The sequence below is a fragment of the Prunus dulcis genome, chromosome 6, assembly GCF_902201215.1.
Source record: "Prunus dulcis chromosome 6, ALMONDv2, whole genome shotgun sequence".
Taxonomy (NCBI): domain Eukaryota; kingdom Viridiplantae; phylum Streptophyta; class Magnoliopsida; order Rosales; family Rosaceae; genus Prunus; species Prunus dulcis.
In genome coordinates, this window is record NC_047655.1 from 10,896,727 (window position 1) to 10,919,673 (window position 22,947).

At 37.0% G+C, this 22,947-nt stretch overlaps 3 protein-coding genes across 3 annotated transcripts; all 3 read left to right on the forward strand.

Moving 5' to 3' along the window:
- The first annotated feature begins 6,246 nt into the window (after window positions 1-6,246).
- On the forward strand, window positions 6,247-8,186 carry LOC117632645 (capsanthin/capsorubin synthase, chromoplastic-like). Its single transcript, XM_034366187.1, has one exon. It carries the CDS (start codon window positions 6,342-6,344, stop codon window positions 7,833-7,835), a length of 1,494 nt encoding a protein of 497 aa, XP_034222078.1. The 5' UTR covers window positions 6,247-6,341; the 3' UTR covers window positions 7,836-8,186.
- A 2,823-nt stretch (window positions 8,187-11,009) lies between these two features.
- On the forward strand, window positions 11,010-12,709 carry LOC117633234 (capsanthin/capsorubin synthase, chromoplastic-like). Its single transcript, XM_034366954.1, has one exon. The coding sequence runs from the start codon at window positions 11,102-11,104 to the stop codon at window positions 12,599-12,601; it is 1,500 nt and encodes a 499-aa protein (XP_034222845.1). The 5' UTR covers window positions 11,010-11,101; the 3' UTR covers window positions 12,602-12,709.
- Window positions 12,710-15,149: 2,440 nt separating this feature from the next.
- Window positions 15,150-21,756, forward strand: LOC117632937 (mitochondrial fission protein ELM1). The gene is made up of 10 exons (XM_034366578.1): window positions 15,150-15,528; window positions 16,313-16,539; window positions 16,946-17,042; window positions 18,276-18,425; window positions 18,587-18,713; window positions 19,996-20,108; window positions 20,191-20,254; window positions 20,345-20,438; window positions 20,542-20,650; window positions 21,342-21,756. Exons 1-10 carry the CDS (start codon window positions 15,346-15,348, stop codon window positions 21,441-21,443), a joined length of 1,266 nt encoding a protein of 421 aa, XP_034222469.1. The 5' UTR covers window positions 15,150-15,345; the 3' UTR covers window positions 21,444-21,756.
- Window positions 21,757-22,947: the final 1,191 nt, after the last annotated feature.

The window sequence follows — 22,947 nt, forward strand, 5'->3', positions numbered from 1 at the left end:
AAGCTTACCCTTGTAAATGAAATTATTTTTAGAAAAAAAGCTAATTTGATTACTCTTTAGTAAGGCTGGGCTCGGTGTAGTTTGGTAACCGTGCGAAGGATGTTCCTTTGGGTTTAATGAAATACCATCTTCTCTCAACCAAAAAAAAAAAAAAAAGTAAACACAATTCTCTTATTACTTCTTAAGTTTTGGCAAGAAACACACAGATTTAATCAATTAACATAGGTCTGGTCACAAGTATACATACTCAAAACAAAACCTCATTAGTGATATTGGAATTTCTATCTTAGCGAGGCTGGTCAAATGTCAAAGTATATACAATTATATAAGGGACACATATTTTGTTAAGAATTAATTTTGAAAATTAGGTGGCTGTTTAGAAAAGTCATATGAGTTAATTGTGTAAGGTAGCAAATATATACCAAGTAGGCAAAACATTTAGAAATCGTTCACATGAATAAGCCCTCCCTGTCCAGAGATTCTGCACTTCTCTGTAAAGGAAAAAGAAAGCGATGAGAAAGACATAAGATACCTGGAAAAACAAAGAAAACAAAACAAAACAAAGGAAAAAACCAAGAGAACATATGCTAACACATGTACAGAAATTGACTGTTATAATCAAATGAGTACGCATCCCTTCTCGGTGCCCTTCAAACTTGTATGTTGAAGGGAATCTAATAACCAACTTCCTACCTTTCATCTATGCTCTAAGCTGCTCTTTCTCTCTAAGCCAATCAAAACATCTTTCTCTCTAAACCAATCAAAACATCTTTGCAAAACGAAGTCCCTTGCTTTCACCATAACAAATACCAAACAGTCGATAATTGAAACCACCAATAAGATAATGAAAAGAGACTGAAAGAAGAAAACGAATATCCAACAAAATTTGTGCCTGCATTCCTCCACCATACGAAGGATGTTGCTGAAGTGGTCTTCGACCCAACCAACACAATCAAATATGCCTAAGAAAGGGAAAAACACTTTCAGCCCTAAATCGATCCAAGGAATTGTGGATGCCCAAATCCAAAACAGAAATTTATAAGATCGCCTTTAGACCCTAAATCTTGAAACATAGGAGGGTGAAACTTCTAACTATTTTTAACAGAGAGACAGTAAGGAAGTGGAATGGGTAGTTGAGAGGGTTAGAGTGAAAAGCAAACGCGAGAGAGAGAGGGAGAGAGAGCTAAATGGGCTTCAAATATGTTTTCCAATGCTTATCGTTACACTTAAACATATATGACCAAGCTAGTAGCTACCGGAAAGAAGAAAAAGAAGGAAAGTTCCCCAAGTCACCAATGAGTATGCAGATCTATCTCAAAGCTCTGCTAAGACAATATAATCAAATTGTTTTAGCTAAGCAAAGATGTTTTAGTACCAAGCTGTCGATAAGTTATTCGTCTCACGCTTATGCAACTGCTACATCAAATCCTCGCTCTAATTACGGACAAATCAAGCAAGCAGTTACTTAAGTAATCACTGAAGGACCGGTATCATGCCAATTTTTTAATCACACTATTCACAAGAAAAGATATGTTGGAGAAAGAATAATGCAACGAGCCCCTCAATAATGCAATGATCCAAGCATAATCTATGTATAATGCCAAGCAATAAGCATCATCAATTCATTTTACAACTTGCCCAGCAATTTAATTCAGAAAATACCAAGCTAACTGATCAAGCAAACCAAAGCCAAGCAAGGGGGAAAATCCAAAACCAAACACTTCATGTCATTTCAATTCTTGTACAATAGAAAAACAATACAAAATTCCAAAAGCAACTCTCACACAAACTCCACCACATCAATTTCATCTCCGACCCACCAACAGACTTCAGTTCAAAAAGACTTCGAATGCCCAAACTCTACATTGGGTACAGCCGACTTCAGACTCTCAGCCTGCAACCTCAAGCACTACAGGCTTAGAACTCTGAGCCTCAACGTTGGCCTCAGCATGCCTCGAATTTTGTCCCTCTGCTGCTATAGGTTCCAGCCACTGGTCTCGACACTTGGTTCCCTGAACAGCTTCCCAAACAACGCTCTCTTGGTATCTTTAAAAATCTTCTCATCGTCCTCCTGAACCCTCTTATTTCAACTCTCCAGAGCATCCAGCTTTACCTATATCTCCTTGGAGTATCCTACTACCATTCTCGATAGCTTATCATTCTTCTCTTGCAGCTTACGATTCACTGCAGCAACTGAAATACGATAACCCTTTCTTTAGTTGTATTGTATACTCAAACTATCACACCACTCATATGGATGAACTAAGCCATGTAAATGCCATCCTAAATAGACAAGGAAAATCCAACATCCATTCACCGTTACGAATCTCTCGATTCCCAAACCACTCTCGACTCTCGAGATCCACACCACAAACCCTTGAATTATGAATCTGATGTTTTTCAAACTCTTCTTGTCAACATTCAAAAATTTCAACTCGACCCATGTCTCGTAGTTCATCTCTTTTCAATCCAATCCCAACTTTTCAGAAACTTAACTGCAATTTCGGAAAAGTTGTTGTGAACAGTTCCAACTGATTCAACTTCCCTGCAATTCAGGAAAATTGCCATAAACAATAAACTCCAAGAACCTCTTCAGATCCTTGTACAAAATGCACATCTTGTATACATCGCTACCTTCGCAATAATTCTCATCCAGCAATTACCCAAGCTTAACATGTGCAAAAAATACCAATTAGTTCCCAACACTCCAAGCTCACTGATCAAGAAAATCAAAGCAATGCAAAGCCTCGAAGGAACTTACAAGCCAATTACACCGTGCCAAGCAGATTTACAAACCCAATTCACATGCCAAGAAAATTGCAACATGTCGAGAAAGCAGTCCAAACAATCATGAACTATCAAAATTATTCAAGTTCAAGCCATTTGGACACATATCCTGACAGGACTCGACCCAAATTCTACTTTGGAATCCAAGCCGAACCCTGTGAGTATCTGACACCTGGTTAATGTCAGGCACAAAGACCAAACTGCGCTTCTAACTAAAAATCCACTTTTAAAGTAATATTATCTTCTGCCGAAAAATTCGGCAAAGTTTCCCCTGTAATTTATTCATTCCCCAAAATTTTCACCTTTGGAAGTCAGCTGGTCGAGCTCCCAAACTGCAGAAAATCTGGGTTTTTAAAAAACTGAACTTCAAATTATTTACGGTTATGCCACTGAACTTCTTTTAATCGTCATTTCTTCGTTCCAATCCCAATTCGAGTCAACTACGCGTCTATGGACTCGTTTCGACGTGCTCTACGCAATGGTCCAATCGAAATGTCTAAATTCCTTCCAAACTTAAAATGACCTTTTTGCCCCTTCTTAATATTAAATAATATTTTAATTTCTCAAAAACCTTAATTAATTTAAATCCTTTTATTTTAATGTTTATTTCAATTTATTCCTCATTTAAATTTATTCTTACTTTAATTATTTTTAACACTTTTTTAGACTGAGATGTAACAATTTTATCAAAGTCTCCCCAGTCAAGAAGTCACCATTTTCTCTAATAATTTATTATAGGGGCAAAATTATCTTTTCTCAAAATAAATTAATAACTAAAAATTAATTTATGATCGGGTTGTTACATATCCAAACCCATGCCAACCCATGCCATGCAATATCAAGTTCATGCAAATTGCAAATTCGGTTTCTTGCAAGCAAAACAAGCATGACATGCAAAATCCAACTCAGTAAGCGACAAAGCAAGTAACCCAAGTAAAACATGCATTACCAAACACCAAGCAATTACATTTTGTTTCAATTGTAATCAAGCAAGCAAATTATAAGTACGAGGAAAACTCGTACTCTCTTTATAAAAAATAAAAAAAATTCACTCAAAACCATGCTAATCTCCATGCCAAGAAAAAGATAAGAAACTCAAAAAATGACTACGGTCAAGAAAGCAAGTATGGACACTTGATGCATATTAAAGGCTGCTAAAAGACCATTATGATGATGTCAATACTGGAAAAAGCAAACGATGCCATTGCCACTTATTTTGGGCTGAAAATTGATTATTCGTACCATTTCAATACTCTTTTATGGCTCTAATAATTAAGGTGACTAATGTTGAGGCCCGCATTGTCACGAGAAGCCCAATGATATTTAAAGTCCAATATAACGTATAATGTTGGCTATGCGTTAATCCAAGCTATTTTTTGGGAATTAATTCAGTAAATAAATATAAAGGTATTTTTATAAAACTTCGAATAGTGTACATTCCATGCTAGGCAAATATTAAATATGTGCAAACTAATACATTTTCCTATGCTAAACCATCTGACACGCTTAAGTGGGCCCAAGCCACATACATGCCCAAGGTTTGTTAAGTGGGTTGTGGTATGGATGGTTATAAGTGTTCATAAGACATGTTAAGGATCAGACAATAGAAGCTTTGGGGCTGCTTGGGAGTACCAAAACTCATGCTTACTTTCCTTAGCCTAATTACACAGGTAAGTAGAGAGAGAGAACTCCCAGCCTCTTCTCCAACATTAAACCACAACTACTAATCATATTAAAACCCATTACTATTATTACTGTTCATCACTGTACACATAATCATTACTGCACACTCACGGATCCATTATTTTGAATTATTGTACATTAATGTACGCTCTCACAATAACCCAAAGCCTATGCATCCCACCTTATAAATAGAGGAAGAAGAAACGCAGAAAAACACAACAAACCAAGGCAGAGGCAAGCTCACCCTCTACTGGAAAACACGCAGAAACAAGCCTTAGCCAAACCCAAAAACAAGCCTTATCCATTCCAAACCCACACACACAAAACCAAGCAGAGGCAAGCTCATCCTCCAGCTCCCCAAAAACCTAAGCCTTAGCCATTCCAAACAAATGAACAAGCGGAGGCAAGCTCATCCACTAGCTACTACAGACACCCAAAATTCAAGCCTTAACCTTTCCATGCTCCTTTTCTTTCAGAATACCACTTCAAGCCCATCCTCTAGCTGTTAAGAAGTACCAGACTCAAGCATCAACCTTTCCCAAAACACCACCCAATCATTCAACAATACACTGCCATAGTCATCTATTTCTCAAGCAAATCACTCTATCTTGCTAAACATATGGATTCTTAGCTCCCACACACAATTCTCTCATGCCAAGCCTATACATGATATCAGTGCAGCTGTCAAAGACATTCAAAGATCTCCAAAGAGCAGTTGAAGACATTTAATACCACTTATTTCAGACATAGAACCATTAAAACATTCGGTGGAAGAAGAACAAAGTATTCCCTAGGACTTGCTTCTCCTTCGAGATACGAGCACTTGAAGGCCATATTCACATCTTCCCAACTACCCAGCCCAACTAAGCCTTCTCAACAAAAAGACACCCACAAATTTTAAAATTAAAAACTACATAATAAAGAATTAAATTACAAAACACAATTGGTATACGCTAAAGGGTCTAGTGTATGACATATTTACTAATCCGTAATCAGAATCAAAATAAGGAGTTAGATTTCACTTACGTATTACTCATGTGTTTACTTCACAAAAAGGAATGAAAATGCAAGTGGGGCTCACACAAAATCACGAGTTCTAGGGTGAGTGGTGGTATACTAATTTCTGAAGAACTAACCCATTAGGTATTCATCTTATTTACCCATTATATCATCACACAATTAACCCAATAAAAAATTGCATAAAAATTAATTTATTTAGAACAAGGGTATTTTAGTAACCAAACTAATTTCAATTCCGATTCAAGGGAATTTAGTAACAATTTATAGGGAATCAGTATCATTTCTACTCCAATTCTAGATAGTTTATTAACCATCTTCAATGTGAATTCGGATCCTGACTCCTTCTCAATTCAATTCTTCTTCTCCCAATTTCGAATTAGTAAGCATACCAATGAAATGAAGAAAAATTTGTTTAATTCATTCAGATTCTAAAAGTTTTAATTGACCTTAAAAAAAAAAAATTGGACCGATAACATGACTATTTGTTTTGCCCTAGCCAAGGTCCATGAAAATATGATGTGTCCTTAATTTTCCGACTCCCTTTTTATCCACTTACACTCTATTTTTTTAAAATTATATGTTCTCACTCCTTTTTTGTTTATTTAAATTCTTTTTTAGCTTATAGTAAAAAGTATTTAAAAACAAAAGAGAGTGTAGGTGGATAAAAGGTGAGTGGGAAAATCACCACCCATGAATAATTTTGCTTTCTAAAAAAAAAAAAAGATAAAAAAAGAATAATTTTGTTAGTATGGAGTTTCAGATTCCATTCTGTCGGTATCCCCTTCAGCTGTTCTTCTATTAATAACGACTTTCCACTTCCCTTGGACTTTGTATCTCTCTCTCTCTCTCTAATGGCCACCCTTTTCAGGCCGTTTTCACCTCCACCAGCAGCAAAAGCTAGTCAATTCAATTTCTCTGATTCATCAAGCTCTCCATTTTCTTTTCCAAAAACCCATCACCCATCTTCAAGAAAATCTTTCTCCAAAATCCAAAGCAGCAAGTTTGGCAATTTCCTTGACTTGAAACCCGAATCAAAACCCGAGTTCTTCGATTTCGACCTCCCCAAATTCGACCCATCAAGCCGTTCTCGCTTGGACGTGATTATAATCGGCACAGGCCCTGCTGGGCTTCGTCTTGCAGAGCAGGTTTCAAGCTATGGCATTAAGGTATGTTGTGTTGATCCTTCACCCCTTTCTATGTGGCCAAATAACTATGGTGTCTGGGTCGATGAGTTTGAAAGCTTGAACCTTGAAAATTGCTTAGACAAAACATGGCCTATGGCTTGCGTTCATGTTGATGACAATAAGACCAAGTATTTGGACCGTCCTTATGGTAGAGTCAGTAGGAAGAAACTCAAGACTCTGTTATTGGAGAGATGTCTCTCCAATGGGGTTCAATTTCACAGGGCCAAGGTGTGGAAAATTCAGCACCAAGAGTTTGAGTCTTCGATTTTGTGTGACGATGGGAATGACCTCAAGGCAAGCTTGGTTGTTGATGCTAGTGGGTTTGCTAGCAGTTTTATAGAGTATGAGAAGCCAAGGAACCATGGGTATCAGATTGCTCATGGTATTTTGGCTGAAGTGGAAGAACACCCCTTTGATTTGGATAAGATGCTTCTGATGGATTGGAGAAATTCCCATCTTGGAAATGAACCTTATTTGCGTACTAGTAATTCTAAATTTCCGACGTTTCTCTACGCTATGCCATTCGATTCAAACTTGGTATTCTTAGAAGAAACTTCACTTGTTAGTAGGCCAGTGTTATCTTATATAGAGGTTAAGAAACGAATGGTTGCGAGGCTAAGGCATTTGGGAATTAGGGTGAAGAGGATAATTGAAGATGAGAAGTGTTTGATCCCAATGGGAGGCCCTCTTCCCCGGATCCCCCAAAGTGTGATGGCAATTGGAGGGGCTTCTGGGGTCGTCCACCCTTCAACTGGGTACATGGTGGCTCGGACCATGGCTCTAGCCCCGATATTGGCTGAGGCCATTGCAGAGTGCCTTGGCTCAACCCGAATGATTAGAGGGCAGCCACTTTATCATAAAGCATGGAATGGCTTGTGGCCAATTGAAAGGAGATGTGTACGGGAGTTTTACTCTTTTGGTATGGAGACTTTGTTAAAGCTTGATCTGGATGGGAGTAGAAGGTTCTTTGATGCTTTCTTTGACTTGGATCCTTATTACTGGCACGGGTTTCTCTCCTCAAGGTTGTCCCTTAGAGAGCTTGCTTTGTTGAGTTTATCGCTGTTTGGCCGTGCCTCTTTCCCATCTAGGTTCGATATTGTTACAAAGTGTCCTTTGCCTTTGGTTAAACTGATGGGTAATCTAGCACTTGAAGCTGCATAATACTGTAACACTTGGAAACAATTGCTTTTTGTTTCATTCTGTAATGTTGTTCGTGTTGTTAGCTTGGACTATACACATTGGTCCATTCCTTATACAGTATACTTTACCAGAATATTAGAGCTCTAGGTTCAAGTGCTCCTTGTTAAATGATTGGATTAGAACCTCATCTCACATTCCCTTAGTTTTCTGTTTACATCTCATATTCCCTTAGGTATCTGTTTCTGGTGTGTAAAACGCGATGGCACACAAGGGAGTGCGTTTCTAGTACATCTACTAGTGGTCCTGAATCTGCTTAAGCTTCTAAAGTATAGCGGTACCGAAAAATTTAATGCAACAGCATTCTCCACGAAATAACTATTTGTATGTTTGCTTTCGCACCCCAATTGAGAAAATTTGACCTGCTACATATTCATTGCCCCAAAAACTTGTTAAAATAGCAACACAACCATGATTTCCGTTTAAGAGAAACTGAATATGAAGGAAACATTGCAGCAACACACAAACTTTGATGGTTTCAAAAACAAACCTTACTACTGGAGATGAAAGAGATTTACCATGGAATTTCAGTGGTTATGGAAGGGGGTGAAGGGGTGGAGGACCTGGAAATGGCTGATCAGTTGGTGTGAAAGGTTTTTCAAATATGTAGTTGACTTCGTGAGTGAGTTGATTTTATTTGGTGGTGGAGAAGTTGGAGTTTGGGTGGCCTCTGAGTTGGTGGACAAATTGAGAGGTTTTCTTGAGTTGGAGGAGATGGTGTGGGTGCTGGAACAACAAAACGAATAACAAAACATAGGGTCAATTAGGCTTTGTAACCATGTGAGTTTGGTCATTTATCTTTTAAAGATTAACAAAAGAGTGCTGCTAAACGAACTCTAAAATTAACTAAGTACACCCTACTATCAAAGTATTTATTGAATTAGTAATTTACCCTAATATAAAATGACTAAAAATGATATATTGAATTGTGAAACAAATAATTTTAATAAGTACATTATATTCAACCTTCCCTGTCTAAATGCTCGAAAATGAATCTTAAAATCAAGGTAAGATGATATGATATTTACTGAGCTTTTACAAAATCGCTCTCATCAATCCTCTCCTCTCCTCTCTAGCCACATTAAGGAATGGTTTTTTCCTTTTGCTTCTCATTTTTACAACTAATATTCAATCTTGCAGGAAGGATGCCTACTTATAAAGGATGCCTGTTTCTATTATAAACTTCGTGAAGGCTATATTAAGTCAATGGCTATAAACTCATGGTATAAACCCAGGGCATTGAGAATTGGGGCTGAGTGCCGCCCTTGGCTGTACTCCTTCGTTTATAATGGATCTGGTAGATGCAGTAATAGAAGCCGCACCCTTAGGTCCTGCCTGTTCTCCCACAGTTGTTTGACAAAATCAACCTCAGCGGAGGCGGTGGGTTAAGCAGCAAGGTGGGTTTGGTGTTTGTGATAAAGTGAATTAGAGTGTACCAGGGGTATTTTTGGTAGTTAAATAGGGTGTACTTAGTTAATTTCACATCTTGATTAAAACATTAGGGTGTACTTAGATCATAGGGTGTACTCAGTAAATTTTAGGGTTCGTTTAGCAGCACTCTTAACAAAAACAACCATAATGTCGGACATCATTATAGCATTGATCCCCTCTAGTCTAACCGTCAAGTCAACCGTTGTTTATCCACGTAAAACTTGGTGGACTCATTTATTTACGTAATCACTAAACCGATGTCATGTCAATGGATCAATGGATGCTATGTGGACAACATATAGGTAACCTCTATTTGAAGGGCTTCTCAAAGCTCAAAGAAAATCATCTCATAGAGAAAGACAAAGACAAAGATAAGCACTAGGTGACACTACTCATGGTCCTGTTTGATTCAAGATCAAGCCTTGATCGCCATTGACAAAACCAAATTCCGACTCGAGATCAAAATGTTGATCACCCTTGAATCCAATTTTACTGTGGAGATGGACTTCTGTGCAGAACCTAATGTGTTTTTTTTATATTAGGTTTTTGCTTATCTTTTTTCTGCTTAAAATACCTTTATTTATGTACCTGGGAACATAATGAAAATACCTCCCTGCAAAAATTATATAAAATAAATAAAAATTTCGTTGGAAAATAATGTGAAGACAAACATAGTCTCTCCGATGAAAATGAAATTTTGATGATGTCAATTAAGCGGCTGATTTGGCTAAATTTTTTATTTTTTTCTCTAACGGGGATGATTTTTAAAGGGGTACTTAGAAAAATAGTGAACCTCAAACGTGTCGACAGATTATTGACATGTTACTTCAAACTCAAAGTAAGAACATCATATACCAACCATCAAAAACGATTTTAAGTAACAAATAAATTATAGATTTTTCACGAATTTTATAATTTCAAAAAATAAATATGAACTTAAAAATGACCTCGTTACACTATAGTCTTTCAAACATGACTGCACGCTATAAAGACTAAACACCTAACACTTTCGCTATCTGGCGGCTATACCAAAAACATTGATTTTTTATATTTTATTTTTGTTGTTATCGGTGGCCGTGGCCCTATACCAAATATAATGCAATTCATTTCAATAATGAAACACGAAATCATATGCATGCTCTCAATAATTTCATTGATATTATGTGAAGTCGTGATATTATAAGTACGAAATTCGGTAGACCAATTGCATGTGGAGTTTTGATAAATCTGGCCGCTGCCCGCTCATATTTATTATTTAATTTGACCATGAGCAGAGCATCACATGGGACAAATTGTTTTTTTTTAAGTATGGGCATGTGGATAAGTTATCGCGATCACCACAAGAGTAGATTGTTTTTTTTTAAAGGCTAAATTTGACTTTCAAGGGCCATCATTGAAGAAGACTACTTGAGAAATCTTTGGGATAAAGCGCCCAAAACAAAAGCAATATGGTTAAGGAAACGATCTATAGAAAAGGAATTGGTAAAAAGTATCTTGGACAATTTGCTTCAAAACAAAGTGATAAAAGTTGTTCGTGCCACGTGATAAAACAATTCAACAAAAAAAAGAATATGTATTTAAGAAATAACAGCTTAATGAATCCATGTTATTTTTTAACTAAATTGTTTTCCTAATCTGCGTTAGGAAATGTCTTATAAAAGTTTATCAAGATTGTTTTGTTATATGTACGTTTTGCTCAAAAGTATCCCCAACAAACAAATAAAAAAGTCTCATTTCCTTATAAATAACAGTATTTTAGGATTCATTTCTACTGGTTCATCTCTCTAATAAACTCTCTAATGGGTACTCTTATGAGGCTATTTTCACCACCACCAGCAATCCAGAGCTGCCAATTTTTTCATTCATTCAATCCTCCATTTTCATTTCCAAGAACCTGTGGCACATCTTCAAGAAATACTCCTTTCAAAGCCCAGAGCAGCGAACGTGGAAATTTTCTTGATTTAAAACCGGAGGCAAAACTTGAATTCTTAGATTTCGACATCCCCCGGTTCGACACATCTACTAGGTCCTCCTTAGACGTGATCATCATCGGCACTGGCCCTGCCGGGCTTCGCCTTGCAGAGCAAGTGTCACAGCATGGCATTAAGGTATGTTGTGTTGATCCTTCACCGCAATCTTTGTGGCCAAATACCTATGGCGTTTGGGTTGATGAGTTTGAGAGCTTGCAGCTTGAGAGTTGCTTAGAAAAAGCATGGCCTAGGTCTTGCTTTTATATTGATGAAGACAATGTCAAGTATATAGACCGCCCTTTCGGTCGAATTAGCGGGAAGAAATTCAAGACTTTGCTAATGGAGAGGTGCCTCTCTAATGATGTCAAGTTTCATAAGGCCAAGGTTTTGAAAATTGAGCACCAAGAGTTTGAATCTTCGATATTCTGTGACGACGGCAATGAGCTCAAGGCAAGCCTAATTGTTGATGCTAGTGGGTTTGCAAGCACTTTCATGGAGTATGACAAACCAAGGAACCATGGGTATCAGACTGGCCATGGCATTTTGGCTGAAGTGGATTTTCACCCTTTTGACTTGGATAAGGTTGTTCAGTTTGATTGGAGAGACTCCCATCTCAGAAATGAGCCTTCAATGCTCACTAGAAATTCAAGATTTCCAACTTTTCTCTTTGCCATGCCATTTGATTCAAGCCTAATATATTTGATGGAAACTTCATTGGTTGGTAGGCCAGTGCTGTCTTATGAGGAGGTGAAGAAGAGAATGGTTGCAAGGCTAAGGCATTTGGGAATTCGAGTGAAGAGGGTTTTGGAGGCTGAGAAGTGTTTGATCCCAATGGGAGGCCCTCTTCCTCGGATGTCTCAAGAGGTGATGGCTATGGGAGGAACTTCCGGGCTTGTCAATCCTTCAGCCGGGTACATGGTGGCGTCGGCCATGGCCCTAGCTCCGGTGCTAGCCGAGGCCATTGTGCAGTGCCTTGGCTCGACCCCAATGATCCGAGGGCAGCCACTTTATGATAGAGTGTGGAAGGGGTTGTGGCCAATTGAGAGGAGATGCGTTAGGGAGTTTTACTCTTTTGGGATGGAGACTTTGTTGAAGCTTGATCTGAATGAGACTCGAAGGTTCTTTGATGCTTTCTTTGACTTGGATCCGTATTACTTGCACGGATATCTTTCATCAAGGTTGTCCCCAACAGAGCTTGCCTTTTTCAGTTTATCTCTGTTTGGCAATGCCTCTGTTTCATCTAGAGTTGAACTTCTTACAAAGTCTGCTGTACCCTTCGTTAAAATGATAGGTAATCTAGCACTTGAAGCAAAACAATATTATACCTAACATTTCAATGCATAAAATAAATGTAAGATATGTTCTGGTGACTTTTGGTTAGTCATCACAATTCAAGATCTTTTTCAAGGTATAAAATATATAAATTTTTAGGGTAAAGTGTTGTTTTGTCCTCTAAACCATCACCCTAATCGAACTTAACCCATTTTATTATTTTTTCAGCCAATTTAGCACTCGAACTCAATTTAATAGTCAATTTAGCCCTTATCGTCAAATTTTTCTAATTTCATCCACTTTTCTGTCCAAAAATCACATGCCTTCCACGTGATTTATTGTTTTAAGATTTTATTTTTATTTTTTATGTTTATTAAAACCTAAAATATTTAGAAAATAAAAAATAATAATTTTAAACAAATCCCAACCCAGCTCACCCCATCCTCCGCTCCCAACCACCACCCCTACTTGGCCACCCCCACCCTCCACCCTCCACACACAAGAAACTTGCAACAAATTTTTTATTTTTATTTTATTTTTTTGGATGAAATAAGGGGGACAAACCCCAAAAAGAAACAACAACTAACTAGTACAGATCAAGCGAGGCCTAACAACTCCTAAAAAATCATTCTCCAAAGAAGAGCTAACCCAAGCAGGGGCCTCATCCAAATAGCTAACCCTCAAATCCAAGTTAAAGCTCCAGTTAGCCATACAATCAGCTGCTACATTCATTTCTCTATAAACATGAGCAAGGTGACAGTTGCCAATACGCCTCATAAGAACATAACAGCTCTGAACTAAAGCAGCAAGAGGATGACAACTCAAGGTACCAACCTGCTGGACAAGGGAAACAACAACTGCAGCATCCATCTCAGTAAGAAGATTAGAGATACCTTTATCACAAGCCAAATGAAGACCAAAATATAAGCCCCAAAGCTCAGCCTCAAGGATCTGCCCCTTACCTAAATTCACAGCAAAATCACATATCCAATTGTCATTAGCCCCACGGATCACTCCGCCAACACCAATACAACCTAAGGCTGCACTTGCAACAAATTTTCCCATAAAGAGAAAATCACGAAGCCATCAAGTAGCTTTTACACAGGGCATTTCAACGAGACCATCAAGGTTTCCTTCTTGTAATGATGAACTATTTTAGTAAAAGGATTGAAGGTGAATAAAGGGCTATAGTGCCAGATCCCTGGGGATGGGAGGCGGCGGCAGTGGATGTCCAGCAATGGGAAGCGGCGGCGGTGGCTTACAGGAGATAGGCCATGGCTAGTGGTGATCGGCAACAAGTGGGCAGCAGTCGGCATGGGCAGAGGTGAACATGTGTAGGGATGGCAATGGGTCGAATTGATGGTGGGTATGTCATTTCCATCCCCATTCCCGTTAAGCCTTTTTCCCTCATCCCCGCATTCATACCCGCAATATTCATATCGGGGATTCTCCATCCCTACATTCATTAGGGAATGGGTTCCCCGACCAGCCCTATTACAGAAGAAAAAATCAATATATAACCACTTTGTTTAAAAAGAAAAAGTATTAGAGCAAGATAATGAATATATATAATATATACTTATAAGACAATATAAGAATGTTTATATATGAACTAGAAGTTAACTAAATAAATAAAGTAGTGTGGCTTAAGATTTGTATGAATTATATAAATATATAATATAATAATGGAAAATATAAAACTTAGTTGGTACAATCACTTTAATAGCATATATATATTCTGAATGGAGAGAGTTCAGGTTGGGGATTAAAATACCATCCCCACCACTCCCCGAACACCATACCCAAAAAATTCCTCATACCCATTTTTTGTCCTTCATACCCAACCCATTAGGGTCGAATCCCCACCAAGACCTTTATCCACAGAAAAAATTGACATCCCTAAACATGTGGCATAATCAGAGATAAAGTTGTGTTAAGGCCAAGGATGGCCTTGGCCCCACAATTTACTTAACCCCTTTTTAAAAAACTTTTATTTAACTCCTCTGAATGTATATATATATATATATATATATTGGGTGTTGTAACAAACGTAAAGAAAAATTGCTATGCTTAAGCCTATGGACCCCTCACTACAAATCATTACTTGTTAAAATTGTATTCCAATATGAATATAGTAGTAAAATCATACTACATTTATGAAAGAAAATCACTCATTTCAATTTAGTACACTTGTTGGTAATAGTTTACTCAATAGGCCAATAAAAACATATAACTAAACTTTGTGTTGATGTTTTGGCCTCCCGAAATATAAAATTCTAGTTCCGTCCTTGGGCATAGTGTGATTGACTTAGAAGGATTGACAATGTGTGTAATTCTAAGATTTTTCAATTATATTATTGTAAATTATATCTTATTTTTTAGGCATTGAATTGAGTTTAAACCAAACCTCCCAAAAATTTAATTGCAGGGTTTTGGTAGGGTGAAATTGATATTTACTTGTTGGGTCAACCTAAAAGATTTGCACAGTTTGAATAGGAAAACTCTAGACGACATATAATTGTAGAGAATTGTATATGGATGATGATATGGATCCTGAGTTGGGCTCTAGACACCCCATAAGGCCCAACCAAAAGAAGAAAGGCATCACAGAATTGCCTTGTTCTGCTGGGTGACTTTCTGGGCAACCAAAGAGTAGACAGAGGCAGGCCAGTCGAGTAAAATTAACTACCGTCTCTATTCCACCATCCTTCGCGGTTCTCACCGATTCTTTCCTCTAACCCTTAACTCTGCTCGCCCCTTGGCATCAAGTTTCGAATTGAGGATCCAAAATCTCAAGTTCCATGAGGCCCATACAACTTCCGGAGCCGCCCAGTCCCAAACTGGGCACGCCGGAAATCTTCGAAGGTGGCGTATACGGCGTCGTTAGGCGCGCCGTTGTGATTGGCAACGGCTTCCCGGGTTCCGAGAACCAGAGCATCGGCTTGGTTCGTGCTCTCGGCCTCGCTGATAAGCATGTGTTATATGTAAGTTAATTACTTGATTTCACTTAATAACGGGTTTAATCCTTTTGTTTTCTTCAAACTATGATTATAATTGTGAAGATTAAACTACCTATTAACTGAATTTTCTTTAAGCGGCTTCAGTTTTAAGTTCAAGAGCATATAAACAAAGAAAAGAATGGTTGGCTTCATAGCAAAGTTACCTTTATAATTTCTATATAGAAATCATATCACTTATAAACCTAAATATGTGATTTCTAGTGCCTTAATGTACATGACATGAGTATGAGGGTGTTAGCAACTTAGCACTGAAGTATCATGCTTTGATAACTCTAGCAAAATATCACCATAGTGCTAAATTTTAGACATTTAACATTAGTGTTTTACTTGTTATTGCTTGTTACAGTCCTTTGCTTGCAGTAAAGAAATTATTGCTTCCAATATGTGTTTGAGGGTTCGTTTCCTTATAAGTTTTTTATAGTTTAATTTTTAAACTCACGCATACATGTTAACTATATATCCCTTTGTGATGTAAATGGCTGAACTATCATGATTCAGTTTTTTTTTTACTTTTTTTTCTTCTGGTTTTTATATTATGTACGGGATTCTGCCCTAATTACATTAAGCAACAACATCGTAAAATCATGCTTTATATAAATCATGTGATTTGAGCACTACTGTATTATAACCAATCATTTTCTGGGGATATGGTCTTAACATCAGTGTTTTACTAGCCTTTCAGCTGCAGTTTTACTTACATGTGTACCTTTTGATGTTGTTTATCTTTTAAATTGACAATGCCATGCAGCGGGTTACAAGGCCAAAAGGGGGAATGAATGAATGGCTTCACTGGCTCCCGGTTTCTCTTCACAAGAAGTTAGATTACATCATAAGGCAGATCTGTGTTTTATTGATATATCGAGGGCGGAAAACTTTGCCTTTACCTACAGAAAATGGTGGAAGTGCGGGCTTGAAATGTGTTTTAGAAGCTGATGTCCAGCAGATTGTGACAATGGCTCGTCAGACTTTTGAAAAGTAAATTTCATTTTTCTTGTATTTTTACAGATATAAGAAGTGCTTTCTTTGATTGCTTTCCTAAATTGTGTATCCGGTAAAGAAACATGGGTTAGTTGAGTGGTTAGGCCTGTGGTTTCCTCCGACGTGGTCTGAGATTCGATTCCATAAGGCACCTATCTAGCTATTTGCTTGAGTTTCCTCCCTCCCAAAGAATGTAGGATTTGGTAGGGAGCCCCAGTTTCGAACTGAGTCTGTGAAGCAGGTTTGGGTGATTTCTGGGTATCCAAAGAGTGTATTCAGGAAACAAACATGCTCAATAACCAGAATGGGTTTTGCTTCTTAAAATTTAGAATCTGGTGCTTAACTTGATCCCTGTTTCATATTTGGTACTTATTCTTTTCTTCTTCTTTTATTTATTATTTAGGGATGGACCTATATTGGTGGTAGCTTCAGGCAGGGATACCATTTCTGTTGCAAGTTCTATTAAACGACTAGCATCGGATACCGTTTTTGTTGTTCAGGTTTGTCAATGGGACCTGGCTTTATCAGTTTGCAGTTAACTATATATTCTGTTCTGAAATTACTTTGAACTATGAACCTATATTATATGACATGGTTTAGTTGTAGATGCGGAGATAACGATAAATGAATATGTCAATGTTTACATTTATTGTGATGCTGTATGTTCACAATATCCTTTAACATTAATAATTTCCTACATGTTTTGCTTGAGTTTAGGTCAACTTGAGATAGTTTTTATTTTTACTCCGTACAGTTTTATTTTGTGGTAAATTTTGATTGGAATAGAGTAAATGTTGTTCTTCTTTTTTAACACATAACAGCCTTGTTATTGGTCCATTATATTCCATTTGGACATTTCCTTTTCCCTTTCCCATAGTTTTCTCGGCTTTACCATGCTCCACAAGAACAGAAACAGCAGTATATATGCTCCACTAGGAGGAAAGCAAACATAGAGCAACAACAACAAAAACTTGCATTCTCAGTCAGGGAGAAGCCGTATAACCAAAATCAACACCAAATCTTGACTTGTTGGCTAAAAATCTATCCAAAAGCTACTTCAAGACAGCTCCCATCATTAGAAAAAAATCATATCATGATATTCAACTAGATATTAGAGTGAAAGGGGAAGTATGAGAGAGAAATTTAAGAAAAAAAGGTTTTGGGTCTGATGATTAACAGCCCTGTCACCTAAATAATGAATTTATATGATAAGGTTATTCTACAAAAATAGGAGATTACAATAATACCTCCAGCCTAGCATAAAATATCCACTCTAACATTGTGCCATCCTTTTTTATTTAAGACAATGCCTCTATGCTAATCCGAGGTAGTTTCTCTTTCACTTGGAATGCTTTTCCTCTTCCATCATCAATTTTTATTAGTTTATTATGGTTTTACTCATCTGTTTGGCAATGAGGACTTAGGGAGTTTGAAACTATCATGTTTGGGAAGCCTACATAGCGGTTTATATGGTTTTATTGTTTAAAGTACATAATTTTATCTTCATTAAGTGCTAAGGTTAGAGAGATCTTTGGAGTGGGAGCCTATTGGATACAGTTATGGAATCATTTGCTGGCTTGCCAAATGACTTTTACTCTGTGACTAGGTTCATAAGTTTCAGCATCTTAACTATGGAGATCTCTTTTGTGGCTGCGGTCATTTGTTGCCTTGTCATTGGAATACCACAAAATGTGTTTTAAGTATTTGATTGACCCGCCTTTTTCCATTCGCAGATACAACATCCCAGGTTGCATCTAAATAGGTTTGACTTGGTGATTACCCCTAAACACGATTATTATCCTTTGACTCGTGAAGCACAAAAGCAGGTTCCTCAATTTATTCATAGGTGGTTAACTCCTCGTGAACCTCCTGACAGGCATGTGGTATGTATGAAGACCTAATTATTTGCACTGCAAATTTGAGAAGCTTTAACCTTACTTAAATACCAACTGCTCCCTGCACTTTGAAGCTTTATGCTATTATAATTCCCTTCCCCTGCCCCCTCCTCCCAAAAGCTATGATAACTAAAAACTTATAAAATCAGGTCCTCACTACTGGAGCTTTACATCAAATTGATGCTACTGCACTTCGAAACGCAGCTAGTGCATGGCGTGATGAGTTTGCAACTCTTCCGAAGCCCATACTTGTGGTGAACATTGGTGGCCCTACAGGTAACCTTTTGTTATACACTGAATCTTTCTTGCTTGATGTTTTACAGGATTGGCATTTAATTATTTGGCCCACTACATGATGATTGCTATCATGCTGTTTTTGAATCTAAATACCTCCTTCATGTTAGGTTAGATTAAACTCTTTGGAATGCTATTAAAAAAATTAGCGTTTGGCTGTGATGTTTTTCTTCTCTCTTCTAATTTTTTTTTTTTTTCGCTTGTACTAATGAGAAAATACCAGAAAAAGAGCCCAGGATACACAGAGTATATGTCACAAGTGTAGTGAATCCATGAACTTTATATAAGTACCCCTGCTACCCATATTTCTAGTATTGGACCAGTCAGAGAAGGCAAAACTTCTTTCTTTAACTGTACAACAAGATCTTTGTTGTCCTAAAAACTCCATCTAGTCCTCTCCTTCCAAAGGGAATACTATCTGGAGTAGATTGCAAAATAAATGCCCCAATTTTGTTACAAGAGCAGCCTTGCCAACACCCCACAGCAAGGCCAACAAACCAGGCAATATCCACTGGATACCAAAGACCAAATAACAATATTAGTTGGGCAACAGAATAGTGAAGGGAAAAAAAGTGGTCTGCACTACTTGGGCGATGTTTCACTTTCTACATTACACAGTATAGTATCACTTCACATGTGGTACAATTTTCTTAGAACTTCTTTTTAAATACGTGTTAATTTCTTTTTGCCTTTTCATTCATCAACTAATTTGATAAGATATAGTAGTTTATAAGCCAATAGACACATAGAGTTTACAAGTCCCTAATAAAACATATTTGTGTACTAATTGATGCGTTAGTGAGTGGCTGTACTCCCAGAAAGAAATTGTTTCAGTTAGCAGAGGTTGCGACTTATTTAGCAAAATGCATTCCTTGACTTACGTTGTGTGGCATACTTTTTTCCTTTCATTTTATTTTCACCGGCTCACTCCAGATTTGTACTTCGAAGGATAATGCAAGAATTATTTTATAGCTCTCCTTTTTCTGGAATTTGTTTGAATCTCAAGTTAAATCATTATGACCTGTTAAAGGACATTTAGGAAAGCTTAGGATGTTTATGTTTTATGTTACAGAGATTTCCATTGCACGTATGTGATTAAGAGTCAATACAGACCTCATTTGTTTGAGGAATATTAGATCATTCATTTTCTTAGTGTTCTAGAATGTTTGGAATAATTTTTCTCATCCTACTTTGTTATTGTTGTTTGGAATGGTCCATTTATTCTAGTTAAGGATTTATTTTGTTTTTTTTCCCTCTTTAATAGGAAATTGTCGTTATGGTGCTGACCTTGCAAAGCAATTGACAACCAATCTGCATAGTGTTCTTGCAAGCTGTGGAAGCATCAGAATATGTTTCTCTAATAGGACGCCTGAAAAAGTATTGCTACAGAAAACATTTTCTTAGAAAATTTTGTATTACTATGGCTGGCACTCATTGTTTCCCTTTTGCTTGTCCACAGGTATCTAATGTCATAACAAAAGAGCTTGGAGACAACCCAAAAGTTTACATCTGGGATGGTCAAGGTATCATGTGAATTTTTATTTTTTTTTTTCAGGTCAAATTTATCGTTGAAATGATTTAGGGTTTTTATGTTGTACTGATATGATTGCCAGAGCCAAACCCACACATGGGCCATCTAGCCTGGGCCGATGCTTTTGTTGTCACTGCAGATTCTGTGAGTATGATAAGTGAGGTTTGCAGCACTGGGTAAGATTAAGGAAGTTACATCTGTAATTGACGATTTAGGGCATATTTTCTTTAACATTATTTTGTATTTAAGTAGATTAATTCTATCTGTCCATATTTTCAGGAAGCCTGCCTATATTATGGGAGCTGAGCGTTGTACATGGAAGTTCTCAGAGTTCCATAAATCACTCAAAGAGAGAGGAGTAGTTCGACCATTTACAGGTTCTGAGAATGTAAGTAAAAATTAATCTGTTTCTTTTACTCTTCCTATACAAGGGTCATCTGATTGTAGAAGGATGCCCTTTTTAGGATTGAATTGTTCTTTTCATCATTTTCTGTCCACTCTGATAGACAAACTGACAGACAGTGTTGGGAAATAAAAGAGACAGAAAAACAAGGGGGAGAGGTTATGTTGATATCCCTTCAGATCCCAGTTTTGACCCTTTTAATTGGCCCTTGCTCACCTAGAACTTCTGCCGATGATTTTTTTAACTAACATTTCTTGATGAATCCATATTTATATGCATGAAAATTCAGATGTTTTCTTCTAATTAAATGTTACTTTGTATTCAATTGTAGGTAACTATTTGTTCATAAATGTGTTTTTTTCTCCCTTTGGATGGGTTCTGTTTGATTCTTTAATAGTTTCATGAGGTTTATGGGCCATTATAGTGTTAAAGGTTCTTACTCTTCTAGTTTTCTTGGTGGCATCACAAATGTGTACATTTTAGTTTGTTTATAATGATAAGTTAAATATTCATGTTTGGAATTTGCTTTAATACTCATTCTTTTACTTACCCTTATTCTAACCATATTCTTACTTTCTTTTGATCGCCATCTTTACAGAATGAAGATTTATATTGGTCTGAATCATACTTCTTTTTTCTGTCTTATTATCTCGTTGCTTTATTCAAATTTTGACAGATTTCAGAGAGCTGGAGTTACCCTCCACTTAATGACACTGCAGAAGCAGCGAGTCGAGTGCATAAAGCACTTGCTGAGCGTGGATGGAGATTGCGGCCGTAGGAAGTGAATTGATAATCATTGCTTCTTGTAAACACATTCAAATCTTATGTTAAAAGGTACACCCATTACAAATTAGGTTTTCCTGATAGCACGTATAGGAATGACAGCTAAAGGCTGTGGTAGCTCGTATATTTTGATTTTTCCCCTTTTTGGGGTCTTGAGATGTGTAGAATAAAGGCTATCTATAATTGTGCGGCTTGTAAATTTGAGGGGCGAGCTTTTATTTTTTTAAGGTTGGGTTGGTCTTTATTCTGAAAACAATTCATTTGTAATTTAAAGTGGTTTAATAGATTTTTTTTATATATATTTCCAATTACTTAGGGCAATTCTGTAGTAGATTATTATGAGATCGTTACCATACCTTGAAATAAGGTCCCAGATTATTAATGGTTAATATTGACGGGTAGCAACATAAAATTTCCCAAAAAGATGTTACGTTAATCTCTTCTCTTTTATCTTACATTTCGTTTCCTAATTGATTTGAAATTAGTATGATCAGAATTGTGTTTGTCTGGAGTTGTGTTCGAAGACTTTAGCATTGTTTGGTGGACAAGGCAAGCTTGGATCGAGCAACATAACACCCAAGTATGAGTAGTTAGTGGATTAACTTAATTAATTTGACTAACTAGAACTTGTTTTAATGTTTTTTGACTTTGGTTTATCAGAATTTTATCAAATCGTCCTTCAAGGGCCAGTTTGTACTTGAACCTTAACGTTGGACTTAAAGTTCACTAGTAATTGGAGTTAAAGGGAGGAGAAAGAACAGAGCCCTCGAGGACCAGAGTCCTACAATTGTGAAATTTGAAACTTAAAGTAGTACCAATAAAAATATTTTGGGTAATTCTATAGAGTACAGTCAAGTATTCACAATAGAGGTCCGCCTAGTTCTTATTTGAATACAAGCGATACTCTAAACTACAAGGAGGGGGAGTGTTTCTCACACACATACTACCAAGATGTCATAAGAGTTCGATTTTAAGATAACTGCTCTGCAAGTCAAAACTATTTTCCATTTGGCTAAACCCGTTAGCGAGGTGCACTCAGTTCTTAAATGTACTACAATTATACAACCAGCAACATTTGAAAATTGTCAAAACAAATCCTCAAATTTTCTTTTTGTTTATTGGGAAAGTAATATAAGAATTGAAAATTAGAGAAAATTTAGTAAGGGAAGGAGTAAAAGAACTGAAAATTCGAAAACTACAGAAAGAAACCGCCTACTATTTACTAGTGTTTGGTCTACTTAGCTTGGTGGATGTGCTTTTTTCAAAGACCTAGCATGGTCATACAGCTCCTCTAGTGTTTCTGAATATATACCATGTGAACTAAATTAACTCAAGGAAATCTTAGCATCAAGCTTATAATTACGTTATGTGTAAATTATTTCGTGATCTCATTGCTGACTAAATCCCACCACTAATCTGATCCATCACCCAAACCAATTATTATATACTAATTAAGTGCAGATTATACTCATATCAAGGTCATACATAAACTTAATGCA